This window comes from Podarcis bocagei (assembly GCF_964188305.1).
Source record: "Podarcis bocagei genome assembly, chromosome: 12".
NCBI classification, from domain to species: domain Eukaryota; kingdom Metazoa; phylum Chordata; class Lepidosauria; order Squamata; family Lacertidae; genus Podarcis; species Podarcis bocagei.
This window is the reverse complement of record NC_138137.1, coordinates 8860692-8887182: the sequence shown is the minus strand read 5'-3', so window position 1 is coordinate 8887182 and position 26491 is coordinate 8860692. Positions and strand designations below refer to the sequence as shown.

At 44.0% G+C, this 26491-nt stretch overlaps 1 protein-coding gene across 1 annotated transcript in view; it reads left to right on the top strand.

Annotated features, from left to right (window-relative positions):
* The window catches only part of ITGA9 (integrin subunit alpha 9), a 250926-nt gene that overhangs the window by 51091 nt on the left and 173344 nt on the right, over positions 1 to 26491 (top strand). Inside the window, exons 9-14 of the mRNA XM_081165107.1 lie at positions 394 to 531; positions 5413 to 5518; positions 7542 to 7636; positions 11240 to 11330; positions 12164 to 12209; positions 25859 to 26013. Of these exons, the coding sequence (XP_081021233.1) occupies positions 394 to 531; positions 5413 to 5518; positions 7542 to 7636; positions 11240 to 11330; positions 12164 to 12209; positions 25859 to 26013 (631 nt within the window). The remainder of the gene's footprint in view (positions 1 to 393; positions 532 to 5412; positions 5519 to 7541; positions 7637 to 11239; positions 11331 to 12163; positions 12210 to 25858; positions 26014 to 26491) is intronic.

Below are 26491 nucleotides of genomic sequence, written 5' to 3'. Positions count from 1 at the left end.
GAATCTGCATGTTTGCTGGCATATTCACAAAACCATCACGGTCGCTGAAAGAGCCCGTGTGTTTTTCAGGTAATGATTTTTGGCATGCGGCAGCAACTTGTTTTTAAGACACAGGAAAAAGTATAACTTTAATTCCAATAATAATAATAATAATAATAATAATAATAATAATAATAATAATAATAATAATAATAATAAAAGAATTAAATAAATAAAGAATGAATGAATGAAAAGCTGGCAACCCAGTGGCCCAGAGACTTCCGAGAGCTGCTGTGTTGTGAGAGATAAAGTAGCAAGTTGCTATTTCAATTACAAACAACGAAAAGCATAAATGATTTCCTCCTGTGTGTGTGCAGATACTGAATGCTTTGTTGTGACTCGGCTTGGTTGCAGATGGGCTCTTACTTTGGCTCCTCCTTATGTGCAGTTGATCTGAATTCTGACGGCCTTTCGGACCTCCTGGTGGGAGCACCCATGTTTTCCGAGATCCGGGATGAGGGTCAAGTCACCGTCTACCTCAGTAGAGGAAATGTGAGTACAAAAAGGAGTGGAGCAAAATGTCCTGGGGAAATCCTTTAACACTAATCTCAGATCAGCTGCACCGTATCATGCAAGTTCTGCTTTTAGGCACTGAGCAGAGGTGGGTGCTGTTTTGGCTCCTGAATAGAAATGGCCAAACAGTCCTAACAAAAAAGTCAGGATTCACTTGTTTTTCATAATTTGTTGGGATGTCCAAAATCCACTTGATATCTAATTCCATTCCTGAAGAACTGCCACATTGGCCTGATACAGTGGAAGCTCAGGTTGCGAACGTGATCTATGCGGGAGGCACGTTCACAACCTGCAGCATCCGCAACCTACAGCGCCGCATGTGTGCATGTGCAAAGCACGGTTTAGTGCTTCTGTGCATGCACTAGCGCCGAAACCTGGAAGTAACCTGTTCCGGTACATCTGGGTTCCGGCACATCCGTAACCCGAAAACGCACAACCTGAAGTTTCTGTAACCCGAGGTATGACTATTTCAAAAAACAGTAAAGTCCTGTAACCCCTTAAAGGTGGATAAGAATAAATGCTTCTTCACAGGTTGCATAAATCATTATCAACATTGTGGTTTATTTTTCAGTATTTTTATCAGGCATTTTCATTGGCAAGTACCTAAAAGGAGCTTGTAAATGCAGCATAGCCCAGCATAAAAACCCAGCAATATAACAATTGCAAGGAGCACACTACGGCAATAGCATAAAAGCCACAGTCTGAAAACACCCTCGAAGCACAGGGAAATGCTTATGTGTTTACAGCTTGCAAAAAAGCAAACAGTGATGTCTCTACACAGGCTGCCTCTGAGAGGGCATTCCATAATTTAGAAAGGCACCGTCCTTTGAGTTCACCAGCCAAGCCTCTAATGGTGGCGGCATATGGAGCTGTTTGGGGAGGCGGGTTCAGGTGGGCATCTAGAATTTAGATTGGGATAGAAGCATGGGGACCCCCTTAGTTTTAATAATAATAATAATATCTTTATTGTCATTGAGGGGGACAACGAAATTACTTGACTGCTCCATAAAAACACTAATTAAACAATACAGTATAATACAGCAAGGGAGATTAGTTGACTTTCAAAGTCCGGGCTTCCCATTCAGGGCCGAGATCGCTCTGGAGAAGAAGCTGTTCTTAAGACGGCTCGTTCTTGTCTTCATCGACCTGTATCTCCGTCCCAACGGCAAGAGCTCGAAGAGACAGTGACCAGGATGCGATGGATCTTTTACTATGTCCAGTGCCTTCCTATGGCACCTTGTGGCATAAATCTGCTCTTATACAGAAGGACTCAAAATCTAAGAGTACACAAGAAACAGCAATGTCACAATTCTGTGCCATCAGAGCTAATGTAGAATCCTGTCAGAGTAGGTCTGTTCCTTTCCCACTGTCAGGGATTCTGCAACTTGGACCCACAAATTTATTACGGCACAGGCTTTCATGGACTGGGGTCCCCTTCATTAGATGGCATGCGATGAGAGCAAGGTTATTATTATTTATTATTATTTATTATTATTTATTAAATTTGTATACCACCCTTCATCCATAGACCTCAGGGCAGTTCACAGCATAAACATGATTTGCCAACCTTCTTGTTAGGAGTCTTCTGCATTTGCTTGGTCAGCTGAGCAGTATGTTCTGCTTGCTGTATTCCAGGATCCAGTTTTTCTCCTCAATTCCCTAACTTCAGGGCCCTTGAATTGGGTATCATGTACTCCAGGTCTATAGTTGGTTGTGACCAAACCAGGACATGACACCCATTACAGCTGAGGTTTACAGAATGCACCCGAGGAGCAGCCACTGTTGATATATAGAACCTGCATAGTAGAAGAAATAGCATTCATTTCACTTCACTTTATATACTGAGAGAGCCACTTCCAGTGGTTATGAAACCAGTATCAAATTAAGCAACGGCTTCTAATTCACCTTCCCTTTCTGCTGAAGTATGGTGACTCTTAAGACCAGCCTTTGCATTATCTGGGAGAAAGAAGCATGATTTTGTTTTTAAATGTGTACTTGAAGGTAAGTTTTGAGAGTTGAACCCCTATGAAAAGCAGCTGCAAGAACTGACTTTCATTTTGATTGTGTTGAAAACCCTATACAGTGTTGGTGTTCCTAGGGAAAGAAATCACTGGACTCTTGCTTGCAAAATTGCCCATTGCACAACCACCGTGACCCAACAGTAGCCTAGGGAAATAATCAACATAAGCTTCCTGTACTCTGAAATGACCGCGACTTGTTTGGAAGGAACACGAGCCACATGGGCTCTCTCAGAGACACTTTTGTTTATGAAAAATGTCTCCTTTCCCCCTAAATAAATGCTATTGGCGCTCTCCTTTCTCGCAGTTTGACTCACAAACCATGGCTCCTTAGGTCAGTTGAGGTCAAACAGTCATAATGGCATGATGTAACTTTGTGTCTTTCTTCAGATAGTTGAAGAGGTATAGTACAAACATGAAGATTTAGAATTAGAGCACCAGAAAAGCAACGTCCTCCAGAATGTCGTAAATGGAGAGACCCTTTTGGATTGGATAAAATAATCTTGACGAAAGTCCAACTAAAAGCATTGGGTTTTAGAAATTCTTGTTTCAATCACAACATTCCATTCCTGCTTGGATCACAAAATTCTAGTTGTCTGGAACTTCCAGACTTCACTCTCTCATCTACAAATTATCTACAAATTATACTCAATCTTAGTGTTCCCCCTTTTAAAAACTTATTATTACTTTCACTAGCATTCTACCTTTCCTCACAGGAGTTTAGGGTGTGGAGTCTCCTTTTCATCTTGACAACGACCTTCTGTAACAGGACTGGATGAGAGAGTGTCTGAGGCAATTGAGGACCCATCATGTTTGAGCAGGGATTTGAACCCCTATCTTCTCAGTAGTTGTGAGGCACATAGTCAGGAAGCAAGGTGACAGAGAACACTCGAGAAAATTGGGGTGCTCACAATAATGAATTGAAATATTATCTTCTGGGTTCTGTGAATCCTGAAAAATATTTTGCATTAATCGTCCCTAATGCCCGTCTCTAAACATGTATTTACTAGTAATTTCCTTGTGAGGCTTTATTGAAATTAATCTTATTAGAAAGTGTTTTCTAGAGTTGCCAATGTGTTATGAATACAAGGGTCACTCGGGTTGATTCTGATTTGCCACAGTCCAAATTACTTTCACTCACTCCACATCTTCCATAGCAAAGTCACTTTGCACATAAGCATCATTGCACCACATGTGGAGCCTCAGGGCATGCCTCATGAAACCGAACCTTGCGCTCAGTGCAGAAGAAAAGAAAAACACAATAAAACTTTACTTTCACCTCATTGTTTTTGTTACAGATTCATTATATAGGATTTTCTTTATGTCAGCAGCTTTCTGAAGACCTCCCAAAAGATTTGATTGCAATTTCCAGAAACCAGTCCCTACCTATTCAGAAAAAAACATGGGAAAGACCCCTTGAGATAGACACAGAGCTGGGTTTAAACAACGGTGTTTGGTTTCCTTATGGAAATAACACTCCTGCACCTGAAGTCTAGGGTAGATGGCAGAAATGGAGATAAAAGCATGAAAAACATATCAGCATTTTTGTGGGAGCTTTGGTAGGATTTAAAAAAGAAAGAAAAATATTTTTGCTCTTTTTGGTCACTCTCTTATATCTAACCCTACTACATTCTAATGTTGTCAATCTATTCCTATGTAAAGTGGTTTCTTCGTCTTTTAAGGTTCTTTTGCTTTGCTCCATCCCAAAATAACAGACTCCAAAGCATGGCATTTTTCCCCCTATGAAAGTTGGAACCGAATGCTGCAGTAATGTGCTCATAGAGCGATGGCCAATGTTGTTGGTAAATGTACAAGTCAAGTCCAAAGAATCAGATAATTCCCCATGCAGTCCACACATGGTAGCTTTGCATCTTGTCTCTTTCATACAGGAGGGAAAGACCCTTCTAAAACAACACTTGCCAGCTCCATTTTTATAAGTACTTTGTTAAGAATGATTTAAAACCTGCTGGCTTATTACCTGGAGGCACTTTTTTTTAGGCAATCAAAACGTTTTAACGAATTATTCCAACAGATTAATTTACTTAAGTGCTGCAGACCTCATTATTATCACATGGGAGTTTTGCTGCACAGACTTAGTTTATTACAATAGTTCTTCTCATAGCTGTCAACTTACAGATTTGAAAATAAGGGACCAGCAGCTTCGAAAATAAGGGATCAGCAGCCAAAATAAGGGACCAACAATTACTTTGATAAAATACATATTTTGTTGCGTGCAAATGGCTTTAGATACCTATTAGGTCCATTAATTACCATATAGCATATATTCAACACAAAAAAGCAACAATTTGTTGTTGACCAAGGACAGCTGGACATAGAAAGGGCCCCATTACCTTCAGTAGCTTATTTAAGGGACATCATCAATAAGGGACAGCAGCGGGACACGGCGCTGGGATAAGGGACTGTCCCGCCAAATAAGGGACGCTTGACAGCTATGGTTCTTCTTGGCTATTCTTTGGAACGGAACAGAATTAACCTCACCAGCTTAGTTGCTCAATTGTTTGGAACTTCTGCACTGTCTTGAGTGCACGATTTTACTTAACTAAGATTTCTTTTTGAAATATTGTAGTTTGCCACTAATCGGCCTTTGCTCCGTCATCCTGGCTAGCAGCTTCCTTTTCAGAAGCAATTAAGTGCCTTTTCAATTTACAGCATTTCCTTTATATCATGCCCGGGTTTAGTGTTGCCAACTTGAAATTTGGTTAGGACGTGCTCCAGATGCTTCCTGGGGAACATGTGCATGAGCAATGCTCTAGCGGAGAGGCCGTGCATCTCTCAACACTCACTCTGTTTTTCTTAGCCTGTCCTATTTCCTGTTTGCTAGGGAGTCATGGAAGAGCAACTTGTTCTGAATGGTGACAATGCCTACAACGCACACTTTGGGGAAAGTATTGCCTCCCTGGGAGATATGGATGAAGATGGATTCCCAGGTCAGTCTATTTTCTTTCGCACGTGGGCTCTGGGCTGGTGCTGGGTCTCTCTGAACTAAGTCAGGGACCTGCTCTGGAGTGCTTCAGAAATGTGTATGCTTCAAACCCGTCCCACCCAGATAATTCTTCATCTTTGAAAACACACTTTCTCCCCCAGAGAGGTTTTTTGTGGCTGACAGATCTAGCTTCTAATCCATGGGTAGGCAAACTAAGGCCTGGGGGCCGGATGCGGCCCAATTGCCATCTCAATCTGGCCCATGGGCAGTTCAGGAATCAGCATGTTTTTACATGAGTAGAATGAGTCCTTTTATTTAAAATGCATCTCTGGGTTATTTGTGGGGCATAGGAATTCATTCATTCCCCCCCAATATAGTCCAGCCCCCCACAAGGTCTGAGGGACAGTGGACCGGCCCCTGCTGAAAAAGTTTGCTGACCCCTGTCTAATCCAAGCAAGGGATTTTACCAGGGCTCCCCAGTTATGGTGCTTCATGGAAGAAGAAGAAGAAGAGTTTGGATTTGATATCCCGCTTTATCACTACCCTAAGGAGTCTCAAAGCGGCTAACATTCTCCTTTCCCTTCCTCCCCCACAACAAACACTCTGTGAGGTGAGTGGGGCTGAGAGACTTCAGAGAAGTGTGACTAGCCCAAGGTCACCCAGCAGCTGCATGTGGAGGAGCGGGGAAGCGAACCCGGTTCACCAGATTACGAGTCTACCACTCTTAACCACTACACCACACAGGCTGAAGCAGGAAGGGATGTTGAAGCAATGTATATTACCTTCTTCTTGTCAGTTCTCTGATCTTTCCTAGTCCTGCTAGGGGTGCCTGTCTGGGATCTGCAAGGAGGTGTGAGAAGTTACTATTTCAGGGTGCCATTGTATCTGTGGGACAAATTTATTCCAACAGGAAAGCACTTTCCCTCTGTGTTATCCTCACTGCCAATGCAATAGCCAGTAAACTACGTTTGTTTCACACTGGATTTTCCATACTGTGTTGCTGAAGGTTACTTGTTGTTCAGAGTGTTGCTGAAGTTACTGGCAGAGCAAACTATTCCTGTTCAAAAGAATACCTACAAATCAGCCTTAATAAACAAAGGGCACTTGCTGTTGGAAAGAAAGGTCACTTGTCAACATTTTTATACTCCCAATTACAGTAACACACCAGAATGAAAACAGTCTAGAAAAATAACACTGAGCTTCACAAAATCCAGTTAAAATTTGCCCTTGCTGGTTTTAAATTGGTTTCTGCTATCAATTAACTAAAACTAGTTGATTTATCTGTGGACTAAAGGTTGAATTATGAGCACATTTGGAAAGTGTTGATGTTCCAGCAGCATTATTATTATTATTATTGTCTTTAATTTATTAGCTTCCCTTCATCCTGTGGTCTCAGGGTGGGTTACAAAAAATTAAAACCCAACATTAAAAACAATTTGAAGCAACTTACAACTTACTTAAAACAGCAGTGCTGTAATTCATCTGGATATAATGTCATTTTGGGCAGGCCTTGGCCTAGACACATTCCCTGCCACCCATCTTTGTTGCTTTCTTTCAAACTCCTCTCAGTGCCTGAGAGCTGAGCAGTCCATCCCAACTTGCATCATATCAAGGCTTTAGGAAGCTGGCATTATGAGTGGATTTTTCAATGGATCTGCCATGGCTTCATGGTGGGTGGCTTGTGTTCTGTGTGCCAATGGTGGCTTCATGTACAATGCCAGATCTCTCCCTTGAGATACGTAAAGCATGTAAAGGCTTGCTGTGATTCCCCTTGCGCATGGCTGGTATTATTTGTGGAACCCAAACAGATGTTCCTCATTAGAAGCAATGTAAATATGCATTTTGAGGGTTTTATTTTAAAATCAGCTCATTAAATGAGGCAACTTTTTTCTTATAAGCCAGGCAGCTGCTGATTGAGTGGCTTTCATCTTTATGATGAAGATGATTTGCTGCGGCAAGAGTCTTAAAAAAATAAAAATTGAAAGGGGCTCTTTCCCATTTCCACTGTCACACATTGTCTTGCCTAGATGTTGCCATTGGTGCTCCTAAAGAAGATGACTACGTTGGATCAGTCTATATCTACCATGGATCCATGGGGGGCATCATACCTCAATATTCTATGGTAAGCGTTGGGCACGTGACACTATAGGTTATGTAGAAATGTGGCAGGATATACAAGGGGACTTGGGGCAGATAGAAATGCCACTGGATGTTGTTGTTGTTTAAACATTTAGTCGTGTCCAATTCTTCGTGACCTCATGGACCAGAGCACGCCAGGCACTCCTGTCTTCCACTGCCTCCCGCAGTTTGGTCAAACTCATGTTCGTAGCTTCAAGAACACTGTCCAACCATCTCGTCCTCTGTCGTCCCCTTCTCCTTGTGCCCTCCATCTTCCCCAACATCAGAGTCTTTTCCAGGGAGTCTTCTCTTCTCATGAGGTGGCCAAAGTATTGGAGCCTCAACTTCAGGATCTGTCCTTCCAGTGAGCACTCAGGGCTGATTTCCTTCAGAATGGAGAGGTTTGATCTTCTTGCAGTCCCTGGGACTCTCAGGAGTCTCCTCCAGCACCAGAATTCAAAAGCATCAATTCTTTGGTGATCAGCCACTGGATAGACAACAACTATATAATGTGGGGCTGTAATACATTGCGGGGAATTAGTCTATGTCAAAGGTTTAGGTTCAGGGAATGTATCCAGCACAAATTTCAGTTGGCTTGAAACTAGTTAATGTAATGGGTCCCCCCCCCCAATGCTCCTTGGTAGTGTTTTGTTTTGGTGATAAGGATGCTTTGTTAGAGCTCTCTTGGATGAACTATATTTCCCTCTTCCTTGGTTGTTAGCCAGGGCAATTGTGCAGGTTTTAAAATTCATTAAGGTTACATTTGTAGACGTGCTCTTAGAAAAGCTTTCTCAGGGATCAGGAGGACAGCTTTGGGTTTTGCTGCCTAAACAGCAGAACAGAATCAGGAAGGATGTTTCCCCTTAGAGTGTTTGTGGGACTGTATTCCAATAAGAAAAATATAAATGCTTCTTCAAATGCACCTAATCTGCAAGCTGCTTAACATCAGGCTTTTTCTAATATTCTAAGAAAATTGTGTTGTTGTTTTTTAAATAAAAACGAACAAGTGCCAGGCACCTTCTGTTGACTTCAGTGAAGTCAATCCGTGGAATTTGTTGGGTGGTCAACTCCCAAGAGACCGCGATCTACTTACAGAGTTAAAAACTGGCAGTGATCTACCCCCTTTTGGGGGGTTCAGGTCAAAGTTGTTGAGCTTTCGTGGGGAGGAGGAATGCCTATTTTTTTAGGCATTCAGATCAAAGTTGTTGCTAAGCTTTTTTTAGGGAGTTTTTGGGGGGTGCAGGGCAAAAATATTGAGCTATTTTTTAGGGGAGCCAAAGTTGTTGAGCTTCTTTGGGGGGAGGCAGTGATCTACCACAGACGTCCATCTATCTGTTGGACGTGCCTGGTGTGCATTATTTCAAAGATTTTGTCAGTCCTACCTCCTGCAATGATTTTGGACACTTTAGTACAAATACATCAGTAGATCGCAGGCTGAGCTTTTTGTTCTAATCTGGATAGTGGCAAGTTTTTGCTTTTTCAAAGACAAAAAGAAATCAGGCCTGTTTTTCAACTTTCAGCTGTTTTAAAGTTCTGGTCTAAATATTTTGTTTTGTTGCTGGGCGGGAGCTCGTACAGGATGCTAAGTCAGAGTTTCAGTGGTTGCATTTGAGATGCTTAGAGCAGGCTGTGAGTGATTAGTTCTGCTGTTTGCTGACTTTTTTAAAAGTACGCATTAACTTTTTAATAAAGAAAATGCAAACGAAATCCTTTTTATGATAATTTTTATAAGTGATAATTTGTGGCATGTGAATGACTCTTCTCTGCACACTGAAATGATGGGAGATTACTGAACGAGACTGAAATGCAAAATGGCATTTTGGTTGAGGATGTCCAGATTTGGACGGATAGATGTTATTTCTTAATTTTTACATATTTGAGGTAATATAGGCATTTCAGAAGGAGACAGCTTAATCATAGAAAGCAGTGCAGTTGACACTACTGTCTCTGAGCAGATTAGTCTTCAGCTTTTGTGATCTTCTTCAGGGTGTGCCCTTTCCAGCTAGTTTCCATTACTTTTCCTTGTGTTCAGTCTCTCTCTCTCTCTCTCTCTCTCTCTCTCTCTCTCTCTCTCTCTTCCATGTTTTAGCGCTGTGCCTTGTCCTCAAGGAAGAGGGCTGAAGGTCATTTGGCTACAAATCCATCAAGCTGTTTCATATGTTTAATTTGTAGTGTCTGTCTACCTGGCCTCTATTTGAACCAGTAACCTTGGGGTGAAAGGCTTTGTGTCCCATTACTGGAACTCTGAACCATCCAGATGCTGTGTATTAAAAAACATACACACACACGTATACGATCTATGTTAGAAGAAAGGATCATTTGTTTACAGTGAGATACTCCTACCCCTCACATTTCATTTTGAATGCCTGATTTTTACCTCTGCTGTAGCGAGATTTGGATGCAGATGAAGCACTTTTAATTGATTTGCAGATAAATGTGTACGCTAGATAAATATTATCAGGCTAGGTTTCAGGGCCTTTGGTTCTGTCTGCAGTTCTCAAAGCTGTGCAGCATTATACTGCAATCTTTATACCCTAATAGCCTGCAGATGTCTGTGGGATATGCGTAGCCCTGGTTTGCCACCCTAACAGGGACCCCCCGCAAAAACCTAGCCACATTCTCTTGTGTAAATGTAATTTGAGGAGTTCAGCTGCTTTCAGTTGCTTTAGTGTTATCAGGTCCAAGAGTGGGAAAGTTTTCTTCATTGCTTTTTTAAGAGAAGAAGTTTTAGAGTGCTTTCCTTTCCTTTAAGCTTTAGATATTCGTTGTTTTCTATTAATTTCCCAGCTGACAGTTGGTCAGTATTACCACCCATTGTATTTCTTTTTCTAATCCATTAAGAGCATGTCCACCTAGGAGCTTTGCATCCAACCAGATTGATTCTTTAGCACTAAACTGAAAGTGCAGGACAATAATTGCACCCCCTTCTCCAAAATGGAGGTGTCATGTTCAGTATTTTACAACGTTTTCCTGCATGGTCTGTGCTAAGGGCTCTATGAACCCATCCATCTGTTAAATGGGCCAGCAGAGGGTCAGTTGACAACTGCCTTATGGGTATTGGACCAATAGTGCTGTTAGGGATTGGAGACCTTGCTCTGAGTTGAAATCTTATTAAGAGATCTCACAAATCACACACTCAAAGCAGGAATCAATATTACTCTGTTGAAACTGACTGAGAGAGTCACTAGTAGAATCACACATTATACTTTTGGGGGCAGATAGTGGTGAATTCTCACACAGGTGGTTCAGAAGAATGAACAATGTGCTAAGGAGCATGTAGATAGAGCCTCTTTTTCTTGCAAATAACCCAGTGCCATTGCTTACATGTTGCCTCAAACAGAATAGCCCTGAACAGAGGAGGTGTAATGTTGGTGAATTAGATCCAGTGTGTGACAATTTAGAAGAGCTGGAAAACCTTGCATGTCCCTTTTTATTTTATTTCCCTCTGTTAACAGTGAGACCTGAATGGATGTGTGGTTCCCAGCTCATGCATTCCAATTCCATGAAAACTATTGAGATTTGCCATTGAATCCAACGGATTGTAAGCAACTTCGGTGCTATGATTTTCCTGGTTCCATTGATTCCAGTTCTGTGTTGTCTATTGCAGAGGATACCTGGGAGGAGAGTAAGCCCAATGTTACAGATGTTTGGCCAGTCCATTTCTGGAGGAGTTGACATGGATGGAAATGGCTATCCAGGTAGGTTTGTAATACTGGTAAAGAAGAAGAATGCAAACAAACAGACAGATGAAATGGAATGGAAGAATGGATAATACGAATGAAAAGATCGTAGAAATAGAAAAAAATGAAGGGGAGAATGTACATATCACTGACTAAGCCTAACTTACCTCACAGGATTGTTGTGATATAATATGGAGATGTATACCATCTTGAGTAGCTTGGAGGAAAGTTCGGAAATAAAAGGAAAAAGGAAGGCAGGCAGGAAGGAAGGACCAATTTTGTGTATACACCCAATTCCCTTTTGTTTTCTTCTTTTTTAAAAAAATGTCCACATGTTTCAGAGTATTTATTTATTTATTTATTTGTAGTTGGACTGAATTATTTCCTTTGGAACAGATCTGAGCAGCAGCATTAAATAATCCTTTTCCCCTGATCACGCAACTTTTTAGGAAGAGGACTATAAATCTCAACTAATGTGAAATTAAAAAGACCAACGGCTATGGTACCTTCACAAACCATGAAATTGGTCTCAGATTAGCCAAAGGGCAACTGCCAATGACCAGTTTTTTGGGGAAAGCAGTAGATAACTGCAAGTTGATAATTGGGTGGTGGTCGGGCAACTCGGCTTGCTGTGGTGAATCTGGGTACCTTGATTATGTCTGTTTCTTTTGGACGTGTGGACCAAGCTGAGATGCATGTTATGGTATGCAAGATATTAATGGAAGAATATATTAACTGAGAATATTACATTGCAAGAGGGGAGAGATTTGTTTTTAACAACTATAGTATGTTTTGGATGTGGATGCTGGGCACCTGTGCAAATTTCTCTAAATGTTTTCTCTTATTTTCAGATGTGACGATAGGAGCCTTTATGTCAAACAATGTGATTCTTCTAAGGTGAGGTCAATTTACCACTTTCCCTTTAATAAGGTTAATCTCTGTGCATCTTGCAGTTTCTTGCTGTTCCTCTTCCAAGTTACAGTGGTGCCACTCAAGACGAAATTAATTCGTTCCGCAAGTTTTTTCTTCTTGCGAGTTTTTCGTCTTGCGAAGCACGGTTTCCCATAGGAATGCATTGAAAATCAATCAATGCGTTCCTATGGAGACCGTCCGGGGACAGAGGGGACCTGTTTTAAAGCAAGGGAAGGGGCAGCGGGGAGAATCGCTTCTCCCTGTTGCCGCCCCTTGGTTCAAAAGGGGTCCGGGGAGAGAGGGGAAGGCGCGCACGCGCCTTCCCCTCTGTCCCCGGAGATTGCGGGGCTGGCAACGGGGAGAAGCAATCTTCTCCCCGCCGCCCCTTGCTTCAAAAGAGGTCCGGGGTGCGGGGGCAAGCTTCGTTTTGCGAAGCAAGCCCATAGGGAAATTCGTCTTGCGAAGCAACTCGAAAACGAAAAAAACCTTTCGTCTTGCGAGTTTTTCGTCTCGCGAGGCATTCGTCTTGCGGGGCACCACTGTATTTTGGGAAGAAATTGCCACTGAGTCTTGCATGTGCAACCATTTTTGCTTTCTGGACATTGGCTATAAAGAGTATTTATACCAGTTAGCAAAACAGCCAAGCACTAATAGCAGCAACTGCAGGTTAATATTGTACGCCAACAACACTGTATGCACAGCAGCTACAAATGGTGTTAAACTGTTCTTTTCACGATCACTCCAGTTGAAGCAGCGCTGTTCTGTTGAGCATTGGATCATATATGCTACATTGCTACATTTCATACACGGTCATAGCTCCCCTTGTTTACACCTCTGGCTGACAGAGAAACAGTACAGCTAATGCTCTTTCATTGATTTGTTTAAGCTCTCGGAGCACCATAGTATTGATTGATTTGAGCTCCTAAAGAGCATCGTAGAATTGAATGAACGATAGTCAGAATTGTAGGTGTTGTTCACTTAGATGCAGCAAAGTCAGCAGTTGTCAATAAATAGTGGCAAAGTGTTGAAGGAGCATAGCAGGTTCTTCTTCTTTGGCGATCATTCGTAGCCGAGTAAGATTGTCTTCCATAAACACGGTTTTAACAATGAGTCTGTAAGTGACTGTGGAGGCCAATTCTGGATCCACACGTCCTTCCATAGTGGGGACATTGGTTTCTGGGAGGGAGTTGATGACGGTGGATTTGCCAAGCGTGCCTTCCTCTTAGCATGTTTCTCTCTTGCGCCCTGAGTTCGAGTGTCTTCAAAGCCCATGACACCTTTGATAAAGGCTGTTCTCCAACTGGAGCGCTCGCAGGCCAGTGTTTCCCAATTGTTGGTGTTTATACTACATTTTTTTAGATTTGCCTTGAGACAGAGCAACAGGAGATGCATGTGCAACTGTTTGGGCAATCGTATGATATTGTTTAGTTAAATTGCTAGTTTGTGGCTGCAAAATTAGGGAAGATAGCAATGGTGTTTTGTTTTGTGACTGTGATCTGCTGAAAAGGCTTGAGAGAGAGAGGTGGTGTGTAGATGATCTGATTAGAGGAAACAGCTGGAGTAACATGCCCATGAAATGAACAAAGAAGTCTGATAATAAATGGTGGAAAAATGAGAAGCTCTGGGTTTTTCTTTTGCTGTTTTATAGGGCCGCTCATTAGTGTATCAGCACCAATCAGAAGGCAACTTAGAACAAACACAATTATGGGCATCCTTCGTTCAATTAGGCACCCCTTTGTACTTGTTTTACGGTTTCCCATTTTTGGAATACCTTTCTATTGCAAACAGATGTCATGTTTTTGGAGGCACGTAGAAATGGTTTCTGCTATATAGCTGCGCCATGAACAATATTTCAAGGCAGTTTCCCATTTCCTCTCCTTGCCTAGCCACAATAGCTAAAATTGAACCTCATATTCAGAGGTATAATACCTCTGTTTCAGCAGATGCTGGAGAAAAGAAACAAGGAGTGGCTGTCTCTACCATGCTCTTCTTGTGTGCTTCCCACGAGAAGCATCACTGGCTAACAACTGTATTTTCCAAAGTGCTGGAAAAGGGCCTTCTACACCTGAATTGTTGCTCTGTTCCACCACATTCCTCCTCCAGCTAATTCCTTTCATGGCCATGGAAGTAGCTAAGAGTTGTTTCTCTCTTTCCCTCTCCCTCTCCTCCTCCTTCTCTCTCTCTCTCTCTCTTTGGTATTATAGGGCATGGAGAGTGCTAGTATATTTTCCAGTTGTGTGTTTCATTGTGTTGTCTTTCTCTCTCCATGCCTTCTTGAGCAGAACCTGTGAAGCTGCCTTGTACAAGCAATTGGACCTTTGGTTTGTCTAGCCCAAGCACTAGCCGCTCTTGAGTGGCAGTGGCTCTCCAGTCGGGTCTCCAGCATCACCTGCTACCCGATTCTGCTTCAGCACTGCTCTTCTTTACCTGCCAGTGCATGTAGCTAACTCAGATGTTTCCTAGTTCTGCTGGATCTCTCAGCGGCCTTTGACACCATCGACCATAACATCCTTCTGGACCGTTTAGAGGGGCTGGGAGCTGGGGGCACTGTCATACAGTGGTTCCGCTCCTTCCTCCTGGGCCGTGTCCAGAAAGTGGTGGGGGGGGGATGAGTGTTCAGACCCCTGGGCTCTCACTTGTGGGGTGCCTCAGGGTTCTGTCCTCTCCCCCATGCTTTTTAATATCTATATGAAGCCGCTGGGAGAGATCATCAGGGGGTTTGGACTGGGTGTTCATCAGTATGCAAATGACACCCAGCTCTACCTCTCCTTTAAATCAGAACCAGTGAAGGCGGTGAAGGTCCTGCGTGAGTGTCTGGAGGCGGTTGGAGGATGGATGGCGGCTAACAGATTGAGGTTGAATCCTGACAAGACAGAAGTACTGTTTTTGGGGGACAGGGAGTGGGTTGGTGTGGGGGATTCCCTGGTCTTGAATGGGGTAACTGTGCCCCTGAAGGACCAGGTGCGCAGCCTGGGAGTCATTTTGGACTCACAGCTGTCCATGGAGGCGCAGGTTAACTCTGTGTCCAGGGCAGCTGTCTACCAGCTCCATCTGGTACGCAGGCTAAGACCCTACCTGCCCGCGGACTGTCTCACCAGAGTGGTGCATGCTCTAGTTATCTCACGCTTGGACTACTGCAATGCGCTCTACGTGGAGCTACCTTTGAAGGTGACCCGGAAACTGCAATTAATCCAGAATGCGGCAGCTAGACTGGTGACTGGGAGTGGCCGCCGGGACCACATAACACCGGTTCTGAGAGATCTGCATTGGCTCCCAGTACGTTTCCGAGCACGATTCAAAGTGTTGGTGCTGACCTTTAAAGCCCTAAACGGCCTCGGTCCTGTATACCTGAAGGAGCGTCTCCACCCCCATCGTTCAGCCCGGACACTGAGCTCCAACGCCGAGGGCCTTCTGGCAGTTCCCTCATTGCGAGAAGTGAGGCTACAGGGAACCAGACAGAGTGCCTTCTCGGTAGTGGCGCCCGCCCTGTGGAACACCCTCCCTTCAGATGTCAAAGAGATAAATAATTACCTGACATTCAGAAGACATCTTAAGGCAGCCCTGTTCAGGGAAGTTTTTAATATGTAACGCTGTCCTGTTTTTAACACTGATTGGGAGCCGCCCAGAGTGGCTGGGGAAACTCAGCCAGATGGGCGGGATATAAATAATAAATTATTATTATTATTATTATTATTATTATTATTATTATTATTATTATTATTATTATTATTATAGATGATGAAGATGGTTCCAACAAGGGCAACTAGTCTGCACAATTGGCTTCCTGTGTTGTGCTTGGGAGAGTACATTATGGGAAAGGACACTTGCATTTCCTGGATATTTCCGATATACAGTGGTACCTTGGTTTACTAACTTAATCCGTTCCAGAAGTCCATTCTTAAGCCAAAGCGTTCTTAAACCAAAGCCATAGCAGCAGGGGACTCAATTGACAAATGGAACACACTCAACATGTTCTGCTTCCAAGGCAAAGTTCACAAACCAAAACACCTACTTCTGGGTTTGCAGCGTTCTTAATCCAAATTGTTCATAAACTAAGCTGTTCTTAAACCAAGGTACCACTGTACCAAGTTTGTGTTGCAACATTCGGGCGGGGGAACATAAGCATTGCCACCTTGATGCGCCATGATAAGTTCATAAAGCGCAAGCAACGTGGATCTCCATGTACTGCTGCTCTAAGGAAAAAACAGAAATAACAAAAACCTTAATTTTATAGGCATCTATGCTGCTGTATCCATTTCTCGGTGTCTTACTGCATTTCTGTGAAGGGCAGATCCGGTAGGCTTTGCAGGTTCCCGCATCAACCAGAATCCACCCACCACAACAGCCTCTGTTTATTTCTTTAGAGATCTGTGCATTACAAGCGGCACATGTGGTGTGGCTGATGAGTTGCAGCTACCGGCTGTCAGGGAGTGTGCTGCATTTGCTGTTTGGATTAAGATTAGGGTAAAGTCGCAAGTCAGTCTCTGCCTCCTCCCCAGCCCACACTCCCCCCCCAAAAAAGTTCTGCAAAGTTTCTTTGCCAAAAGCAGCACACATTCTGCCAAGTGATATTAAAAGCTTTTGGTGAAGCTGCTTTGATTTGGGGGGATTGATGGGGACTCTCAAAGGGTGCGCATACTCATTTATACCCAGGCAGCAGATGGATGGTACAATTATTATTATTATTATTATTATTATTATTATTATTATTATTATTATTATTCCAGATTGATGTGAGCAACTATCACCCTGGTAAACCATGGGCAGTTTATTGTGCTTAGTATATGGGTCAATAGGGACGTGGGTGGCGCTGTGGGTTAAACCACAGAGCCTAGGGCTTGCCGATCAGTAGGTTGGCGGTTTGAATCCCGGCGACGTGGTGAGCTCCTGTTGCTCGGTCCCTGCTCCTGCCAACCTAGCAGTTTGAAAGCACGAAGTGCAAGTAGATAAATAGGTACCGCTCTGGCGGGAAGGTAAACAGCGTTTCCGTGTGCTGCTCTGGTTCGCCAGAAGCGGCTTAGTCATGGTGGCCACATGACCCTGAAGCTGTACGCGAGCTCCCTCAGCCACTAAAAGTGAGATGAGCACCACAACCCCAGAGTCGGTCATGGCTGGACCTAATGGTCAGGGGTCCCTTTACCTTTATATGGGTCAATAAGCAGCCTAAGAAAAATAATTGTTCCATTCCCTGTCTGGAGACAAAAGGGCACGTCACAGAACCACACTGCATATGGTTTGGGGAGGGTTTAAGAGAATTCAATAAGTTGCTCTAAATTGTGCACTTTATCATTATTGCACAGCAATAAGTTATGGATGCATGCCTTCTGAGGTTCTGGTGTTGTGGTATTACACTGGCTAGATGAAACGAACACTGGCTTGAGAGAACTAGCCCCTCTCATAATGTTGTACAGTGGTGCCCCGCAAGACGAATGCCTCGCAAGACGGAAAACTCGCTAGACGAAAGAGTTTTCCATTTTGGAGGTGCTTCGCAAAACGAATTTCCTATGGGCTTGCTTCGCAAGACGACAATGTCTTGCGAGTTCCTGCTGGTTTTTTCCCATCCCCCCTTTTTCTAAGCCGCTAAGCCGCTTATCAGCTGATCCGATCAGCAGATAAGCCGCTAAAAGCCGCTAATAGCGCTAATCCACTAATCCGTCAATGGGCTTGCTTCGCAAGACGAAAAAACCGCTAGACGTAGAGAATCACAGAACGGATTCTTTTCGTCTTGCGAGGCACCACTGTAGCAGGTGTCAAGCTGCTGACTAGTTACAATAATGGTTAACATGTGTCCAGCCAGGCAATAAGAAAGCCACAAGTGGAATCTGCAACAAAATGCTGCAGTGTATTCTTCCTCCTAAAAGGTGACTGGTGCCCATTTGGACTGGTAGGGCAGGAGACCCAACAGTTGGTGGAGCCAGAGGCAATGACAGGCCGAGCCTTCTCTGACTTATTTTAAGTAAGATGGCAGGCAGGCACGATCTGACTGAAGGCAGACAGGTTGGCCTTAATGCATGGGTCCACAAACTAAGGTCCGCGGCAGGATCAGGCCCAATCGCCTTCTGGATCCAGCCCACGGACCCTCCGGGAACTGCCGTGTGGATCGCCGGCACACATGGCACACATCCTTCCCTCTCCCTCACATGGCAGCACCGCCTCCTCCCTCCCTCCCTCCTCCTGGATTCTCCCCGCCCTGCCTAGAGGAGGAAGAGGACTGGGCTTTGTTGGTGCTAGCAGCAGCAGCGCTCGAGCGGCCGCCATTTAAAGCAGCCCCTCTCTAGAGCCCTTTAGTGCACTGTTCATCGTCCCTCTGCCGCTGCTGCCGCCAGCCCCTGCCGCTCGCAAGACACAGGTAAGCAGCCAATGGGGCTCGTGGTGCTCTTGCATCACCCCCCCAATATAGTCCGGCCCCCCACAATGTCTGAGGGACAGTGGACTGAAAAAGTTTGCTGACCTCCTGACTTAATGGATCTGCCTCCCCTGTTCAGGGTCCTGCCCGCCATTTCCAAGGAGGAGAGATAACTGGCCGCCTTTTCCAGCTGGCACTCATCATTCCGTAGTTACTGAGGATGCAACGGACAGTTTTTCACCCTCTTAGGAATTTTTTTAAAATACCAAACTGCCCTTTTGGAAACCTCAAGGTTCCCACAAATATGCTAATCCCTTCCCCTTGCTTCATCGCGGCCACATTTTGGTTTTGATTCTGTGTTTACTATCCGAGGAACCAGGATTATGGCTCTTGGTTAAGAATAAGATTCTTCTGCAGGAACTTCAGGCTTGGAGCAATAACCTTGTGAAAATTGATAATTTTCTTTTCTAGAAATCTTTAAAGGCAAGGAAGGTATCTGAAGGCAACCCTGTTTAGGGAAGTTTGTAATGTTTGATGTTTTATCGTGTTTTTAATATTCTGCTGGGAGCCACCCAGAGTGGCTGGGGAAAGTCAGCCAGATGGGTGGGGTATGTATAAATAAATAAATAAATAAATAATAAAAATATTAAAGTATGGGGCAACTGCTGCAGGAACTAATGTGATGCAGACCACTTCTGCACTTGGGTGCAATAGTCCACTGTATTTCCCAGAAATGATTTTAGAGCAAATATAGGAAACTTTTGGCCCTTCAGATGGTACTGGACTACAATTCCCATCAGCAGCAGCAAGCATGGCCAATGGCTAGGGATGATGGCAGTTGCAGTCCAGCAGTTTCTGGAAGGTCGGATGTTTCCCATACTTGGCTACAACTTTCTGATTTCACAGATGGCTTTATTGGCATGCAGCAGATATGCTTGGATGGTATTTGTTTATATATAAATTTTGCACCCTGCCCTTCATTGTAGGGTGTTGTCACAGTCTAATAAAGCAATTTAAATACATTGTGTGTAAAATCAATCAGCAAAACATTAGAACAATTTGGTGTGATAGCATAGAAAACGAAACAAAACAATTTCTGCCATTTTTTATCCCTGGTCACTGGACTGAGGATGTTTTAGGGAAACATGAAGCTGTCGCTCAGACTCTGAATTTGGGCAGTTCTTAATGCATGAATAGGCTCTTTGATCCCGTAACCAATCCCCAGCGTCATGTGGCACAGAAAACCAGTGCAAGGCCATAAAAGCCATATGATTGAACTCTTTTTCAACTTGAAACAGCCCTAGCAACAAGTCAGGCCTGTGTTGCAGAAATGCAAAGCTTTTGGTCATAATTTGCAAGAGGGTAGCCAGGAGAAAATCATACTTTGGTTCTCAAAGGAAGCCTGTAAGTCTAAGTTCATGATGCTAGGAATTAGCCACGCATGTCTCTGTTGACAACCATGGGTGCATAATATGCTTGTGGCATCTTACAACTCAGTGGGAGATCAGCTAGGTTGATTCCCCCCCCTGCAGGTTCTTTCCCCCTTTCAGGAGGAAGGGGGGTTCTTCTGGGGGCAGGACCCTGGGATTACGAAGGCAGAGCTACAGCCATTTCCTGAAGTGGCAGAACCTCTCCCCAAATCCCAAGTCAACTTCCTGGCCTCCAACAGGAAGGCAAGGCTCCCTTGGTGCTCTGTGAAAGAGCTGGGGGGTGGAATGAGGAGCTGGAAAGGGAAGGAAGGAACCAAAAAGGCTTTAAGCCCCACCAGGAAAAACAGCTGCCTGGTCTTCCCTCCTTCCCTTGCCGAGGCACTGTGTCATCTTGGGCTATTTTTTTAATGGCTCTCTCAGATGTTAAAGACGTCTCCTGGGGGGAGAGCAGCAGTGAGCCTCACTGAACCCATTCCTTTTCACCATACCGTAGAAGAACCTGTTATGTACTGAGTTGAATAGGATCCATAAGGCAGCAGTCTGATTGGTCCTAGAACAATAGGATTCAGAATGCAGCAGTCTGATTGGTCCTAGAACAATAGGATTCGGAATGCATTAGTCTGATTGGTCCTAGAACAATAGGATTCAGAATGCAGCAGTCTGATTGGTCCACAGGAGCCACTGCAATGCGCTCTACGTGGGGCTACCTTTGAAGGTGACTCGGAAACTACAGCTAATCCAGAATGCGGCAGCTAGACTGGTGACTGGGGGTGGCCGCCGAGACCACATAACACCGGTCTTGAAAGACCTACATTGGCTCCCAGTACGTTTCCGAGCACAATTCAAAATGCTGGTGTTGACCTTTAAAGCCCTTAAACGGCCTCGGCCCAGTATACTTGAAGGAGCGTCTCCACCCCCATCGTTCTGCCCAGACTCTGAGGTCCAGCGCCGAGGGCCTTCTGGCGGTTCCCTCATTGCAAGAAGCAAAACTAAAGGGAACCAGGCAGAGGGCCTTCTCGGTAGTGGTGCCCGCCCTGTGGAACGCCCTCCCATCAGATGTCAAAACGATAAACAACTACCTGACATTCAGAAGCAGCCCTGTTCAGGCAGCCCTGTTCAGGGAAGTTTTTAACGTATGATATTTTAGTGTTTTTTGGTTTCTATGGAAGCCGCCCAGAGTGGCTGGGGAAACCCAGCCAGATGGGCGGGGTACAACTAATAAATTATTATTATTATTATTATTACTCAATCCAGCTCCAGGTGGAAGTGAATCCGTAACCTGATTGGCCTACAGGTGAATCCCGGAATTAGCCAATCACGTGGGGCCCATTGTGTAAATAATGTATATAAAGCAGACATTCTGGGGGAACTTCCATTCCTCCTTTCCACTATGAGCTGAATAAAGAGCATGAAATCCACACTCAACTCCGAGTATATTTGAAACCTCTCCCTTCAGTTTACACAACTAGGGCAAAGGATTCTCTGAACAGGGATGGGAAACCTTAGCAAGTCCAAGGGATGCATTTCTGTTCTGAGGGCCACAGGCCAGTGGTAGGCAAAGGCCAGAGGCAAAAGTGAGCAGGAAAATGGCGGGCTAGTTTCTGTGCACTCTCTTATGCCCCTCTCTGTCCATCTAGGCAAGTAAGAGCCATTGCCAGAGTTCCACAGAAGCCCATTCTAGGAGTGTGGGAAGCAAGGCTACTGAAAGGTGTGGCCTGGGGAAAAGAGGTGTGACTGTGAATTGAGGAGGGTCGCAGGAGCCAGACAGAGAGTCCCCCCCCCCCACATTTGGGCACTACGTCTGAGGCTCCTCACCCCTGCTATCAAAGATACTATTTTGAAATATTTTTTTGAAATACTTTATTGGGTGTAGTCTTCGACACCTCCCTTTCCATGGAGGCGCAGATTGCAGCTATAACAAAGGCGGCATTTTTCCATCTCCGCCAAGCTAAGCAGTTGGCTCCTTACCTCTCTCGCCCTGACCTAGCCACTGTGATCCACGCGACGGTCACCTCCAGACTGGATTATTGTAACTCGCTCTACGTGGGGCTGCCCTTGAGACTGACCCAGAAACTCCAGCGGGTGCAGAATGCTGCGGCAAGACTCCTTATGGGGTCTTCGCTGCGAGATTACATTCACCCAGTGCTATACCAGCTGCACTGGCTCTCGGTGGAGTGCAGGATCAGGTTTAAAGTGCTGGTTTTAACCTTTAAAGCCCTATACGGCCTAGGACCGTCGTACCTATGGGTCCGCCTCTCCTGGTATGTCCCACGGAGGACCTTATGGTCTTCAAACAAAAACATCTTGGAGGTCCCGGGCCACAGAGAGGTTAGGCTGGCCTCAACTAGAGCCAGGGCTTTTTCGGCTGTGGCTCCGATCTGGTGGAACGCTCTGTCACAAGAGACTAGGGCCCTGTGGGACTCGACATCTTAACGCAGGGCCTGCAAGATGGAGCTGTTCTGCCAGGCCTTTGGCCAGGGCACAGCCTGACCCCCTCCTTTGGCAATCCTCACAGAACTCTAGCTCAATGGTTGCCATTAATCTGATTTGAACTGATTTTATAATGAACTGATTTTAGAATGTTGTGTCATTTTACTGTTGTTAGCTGCTCTGAGCCTGGCTTCGGCAGGGGAGGGCGGGATATAAATAAATTATTATTATTATTATTATTATTATTATTATTATTATTATTATTATTATTATTATTATTATTATCACTTGTACAACTTGTATACAGTGAGATTACACGAGCACCCCCCACAGCCATCTTAGTCTTAATTCCCCTTGTTTACTGATGCACACCCACCAAAACCGGAAGTCAGTTGCCCTGTTGTTATCTTTTCATTCAGCAGCCTAACAGCCCACGGATAGAAGCTGTTCTTTACCCTGTTGGTGCGACTAATCATGCTTCTATATCTTCTGCCTGACGGCAGGAGATCAAGAAAGTGCCGGCCAGGGTGTGAATCATCCCTGAGAATTTTCCTCACTCTCCTGAGGCAACGTTCTTCCGCTATTTCATCCAGCAGATTCACGGGACAGCCCATAATAACTTGTGCTGTATTCACCACCCTCTGTAGGCACTTCCTATCAGTTGATGTCAAACCAGCGTACCACACCGTAATGCAGTATGAAAGGACACTTTCTATTGTTGACCGGTAGAAGGAGATCATCAAATGTTGATTGACATCTTTCTTATGCAATACTCTGGGGAGATGGAGTCTCTGAATACTACTACTTTCTGAACTAGCCATTATAAATTAACCAATGCTTTCATGTCAACTCGCTTTGCGTCAAGCTTTGAAATTTTCAAGGGCGCAAGTTCACACATTCACCTACAAGTTGTCAAGCGATGAGAGAAATTGACATACATGCATTGCGTCTACAAGTATTTTGAGGGGCTTTGAAAAAATAAGCAGAAGAACATAAATAGAAGCCTGCTGGAACAGAACCGAAACCCATCTAGTCTGGTATCCTGTTCCCTTCCTACCCAACCACATGCCCATGCCTGCAAGCATGTGCTCTCCCTGCTTGTGTGTCCCAGTCGCTAGTATTCGGATGAATACAGAATTGCTTTTTTGCCAATTCTGTCCTAACCTGGAATGGGGGGGGGGGAATTACTGGACATGTGTTCTTCAGGAAATGACTGTGTCCTGTTGTGGATGGCTAGGCCTCATGGGTGTTGAGTGAAGTTATCAGCAGATTGGCTGGAACCACGAGGAAGGAAAGGTGGTGGCAGCAGGTGGTGGCAGTCAGTCACAGAGACTCAGGAGCAGGTGCTGGTTTTATTGGCAGCAGGGATCAGGTAGAGTCTGGGTCAAAGTTAGGTTAGGCAGATATTCTCCATTCCATTTGGTAAACCTTACACAGATCTTACACCACACACATATTACGTGTGTGTGTGTACACATGTATGTGTGTGTTTACACACACGCGCGCGCGCGCGCGCGCACACACACACACACACACACACAGTTTCTATTCATTCCATTTATTTCCTCCCCTTTTTTCTGGCAATATACATATTTCAGTCAGCATTAAACTGCTCATCTTGGCTCTGTTTAAAAGAAAGAGATCTTGATTTCAGCTTACACACACAATCATTTTCTAAAAGTAATCTTGTGAGATTTTAAGGATGGTAAAGGACTTTTTTTTAAACACACACACACACAGTTAAATTGTATGTGTGCACTGCCGTAAGAGCAATCTTTGCAAGTTTCAGAATTGCAGCTCAGAAAGATGGCACAAAGCATATGCACTGGTGCTGCTCCTCAACAAGTACTAAGCAAATGCCGAATTGCCACATTATGTTTGAAATGTCTAAAGAGTGTTATTTGTAAGATTACCCAGTTAAAATTTGTTTGTTTGTTTGTTAAAATCTGGGTATGCTAGAACCACGGACAGCTCCAAGTCAGCAAAACAAGTTGCTCTGAAGAGCTCAGTTGATGCTGTTATATTTTGATACCCACCTTGATTGTTGTTATTTAGTCCTTTTGCGAAGGCATGGCTATTTCTTGACACAGCTGTTCATACCATCTTGATGTACAAAAAAGTGTGAGGTTTTGGGGCAGCTGGTTTGATGGTTTCTCACAAGGCTCAAGATGCCTACTGGGATATCTGAGCTACTGGTTATTTTATTTATTTACCTTATTTATGTCCTGCTTTTCATCCTCACAGCAGGCCACCAAGAGGGCTGACAATTAGAAAATATTAGTAAACATAATGTGATTTTTTCAAATGGCAGTGGTGACTGCTAAATGCTCTGGAGGGACAATGGTGTCAAATGATGTCAAACTCATCCCTGGATAATTACAGGGTCTGGGTACTAATGGGGCTATCATTTTCCCCGAGGACTGTTTCCCATAAACAAATTAGGTCTTCATTGAATTTTGTGGACTTCCAGATCTAGTTGTTGCTTGGCAGGAATCAAATTAACCAAGGCTGTTCATATGAATATTGTGTATCTTGAAATACAATTGTTAACAATTCTGTGTATTTTGAAAACTGGACTGCTCTAATTTTGTATCATACTTTTGAAGACTTGATTCCAGCTTTGCCTATGAGGTTCGGGGGTTTCAGTTCTTATGGGGCAATCTCCTTTTTTGTGTTTTGTTGACTACTTCCTCTGGTTTGGTGGCTGTGACTGATGGCTCTACAAGGCCACTTCTAAGAATGCAATCCTAAAACATAGTACGAAGGAGCACGACCTGCTCTTTTCTCTGACTTTGCAAAAGCTTGAGCAGTTGAGGAAGGAGAACACCAAACAAGTTAGTATTTAGAGTACAGAAACTAGAAATCTAGAAAACAGAACTTTGCAGGGTCTATTCTGCATGGGAGGCTGTGTGAAGAGGCTCATACATGGTTGCAGATATTTAATCACGCCGGCACAATAGACTTCTTCCAAACAGTCAGGATACTTATAAGGTCAAGTTTGCTGCAACCACTTGTGGAGACACTCCACACTGATAGTTCTTCATACAGAACAGCACCCAGCAGAACACTACAATTATTGCATGTAAATCATGCCATATCTTCAAAAAAAGAATAGAGGCAATCTGAGACAAAATAAGAGGCACAGAGAAGCTTTTGTGAATAGGGACATTCCAGAGGAGCTTTGTGCAAGCTTGTTAGCATTTATATAGTGCTTTTGAGTGTTTGTACATTATCTCAGTCATTGTTTCAACCGGTCTGCAATGTAGCTCTGTAGTTTTATTCTTGTGTTGCAAATGGGGAGCTGGGACAGAAAGGCTTGCCTAAGATGACTTGAGGTAGATAGACTTCTCACCCATAGGTCAGTTTCTTAAGCCATTTCACTCCACTAACTATTACGAAAGTAATGCTTTTGTTGTTGTTGTTTTAAGATCCAGGCCTGTCATTACTATGGACATCTCCATTTTCCTGCCAGCTTCCATTGACATCACAGCTCCCCAGTGCCACGATGACTTGCAGCCGGTGAACTGCCTAAACATCACAGCCTGCTTTAGTTTCAGAGGCAAACACGTTCCAGGAACGATAGGTAAACTATTATCTTGGCATCCATTGCTGTTCATAATTTCTAAACCAATGTTTTAAAATGTTATTTGTGTTGTTTTTGTCCTCCTAAGTTTACAAACTAGACCTGTCAGTCCCGTTGTAGCTCTCCCTCCATGTTTCTCCACCCTCTGGTGTTCGCTCGCTCTCCCTTCTTCCTTCATCCAGTCTTCATGTAACCATGTTATTGTAAATGTAGACATTAATTTTGCTTTCAGCAGACACGCGTACACGGTATTTTCTTTATTGTATTTAGTGCCGTGGTGCCACAAAGCACTTCACAGACTCCACTTCAACTCATGTCAACTTGTAAACACTCTGCTTTTCCCTAAATACCTTCCAGGCTTCCTGCTGCACCTCATGATTCTTCCAAATCTAATGCACAGCCCTAGCATACACTGCAACATTTTGTTGTAGGGTCCACTTGTTGCTTCATATAGCATGTTCTAAGTATTTCACATACG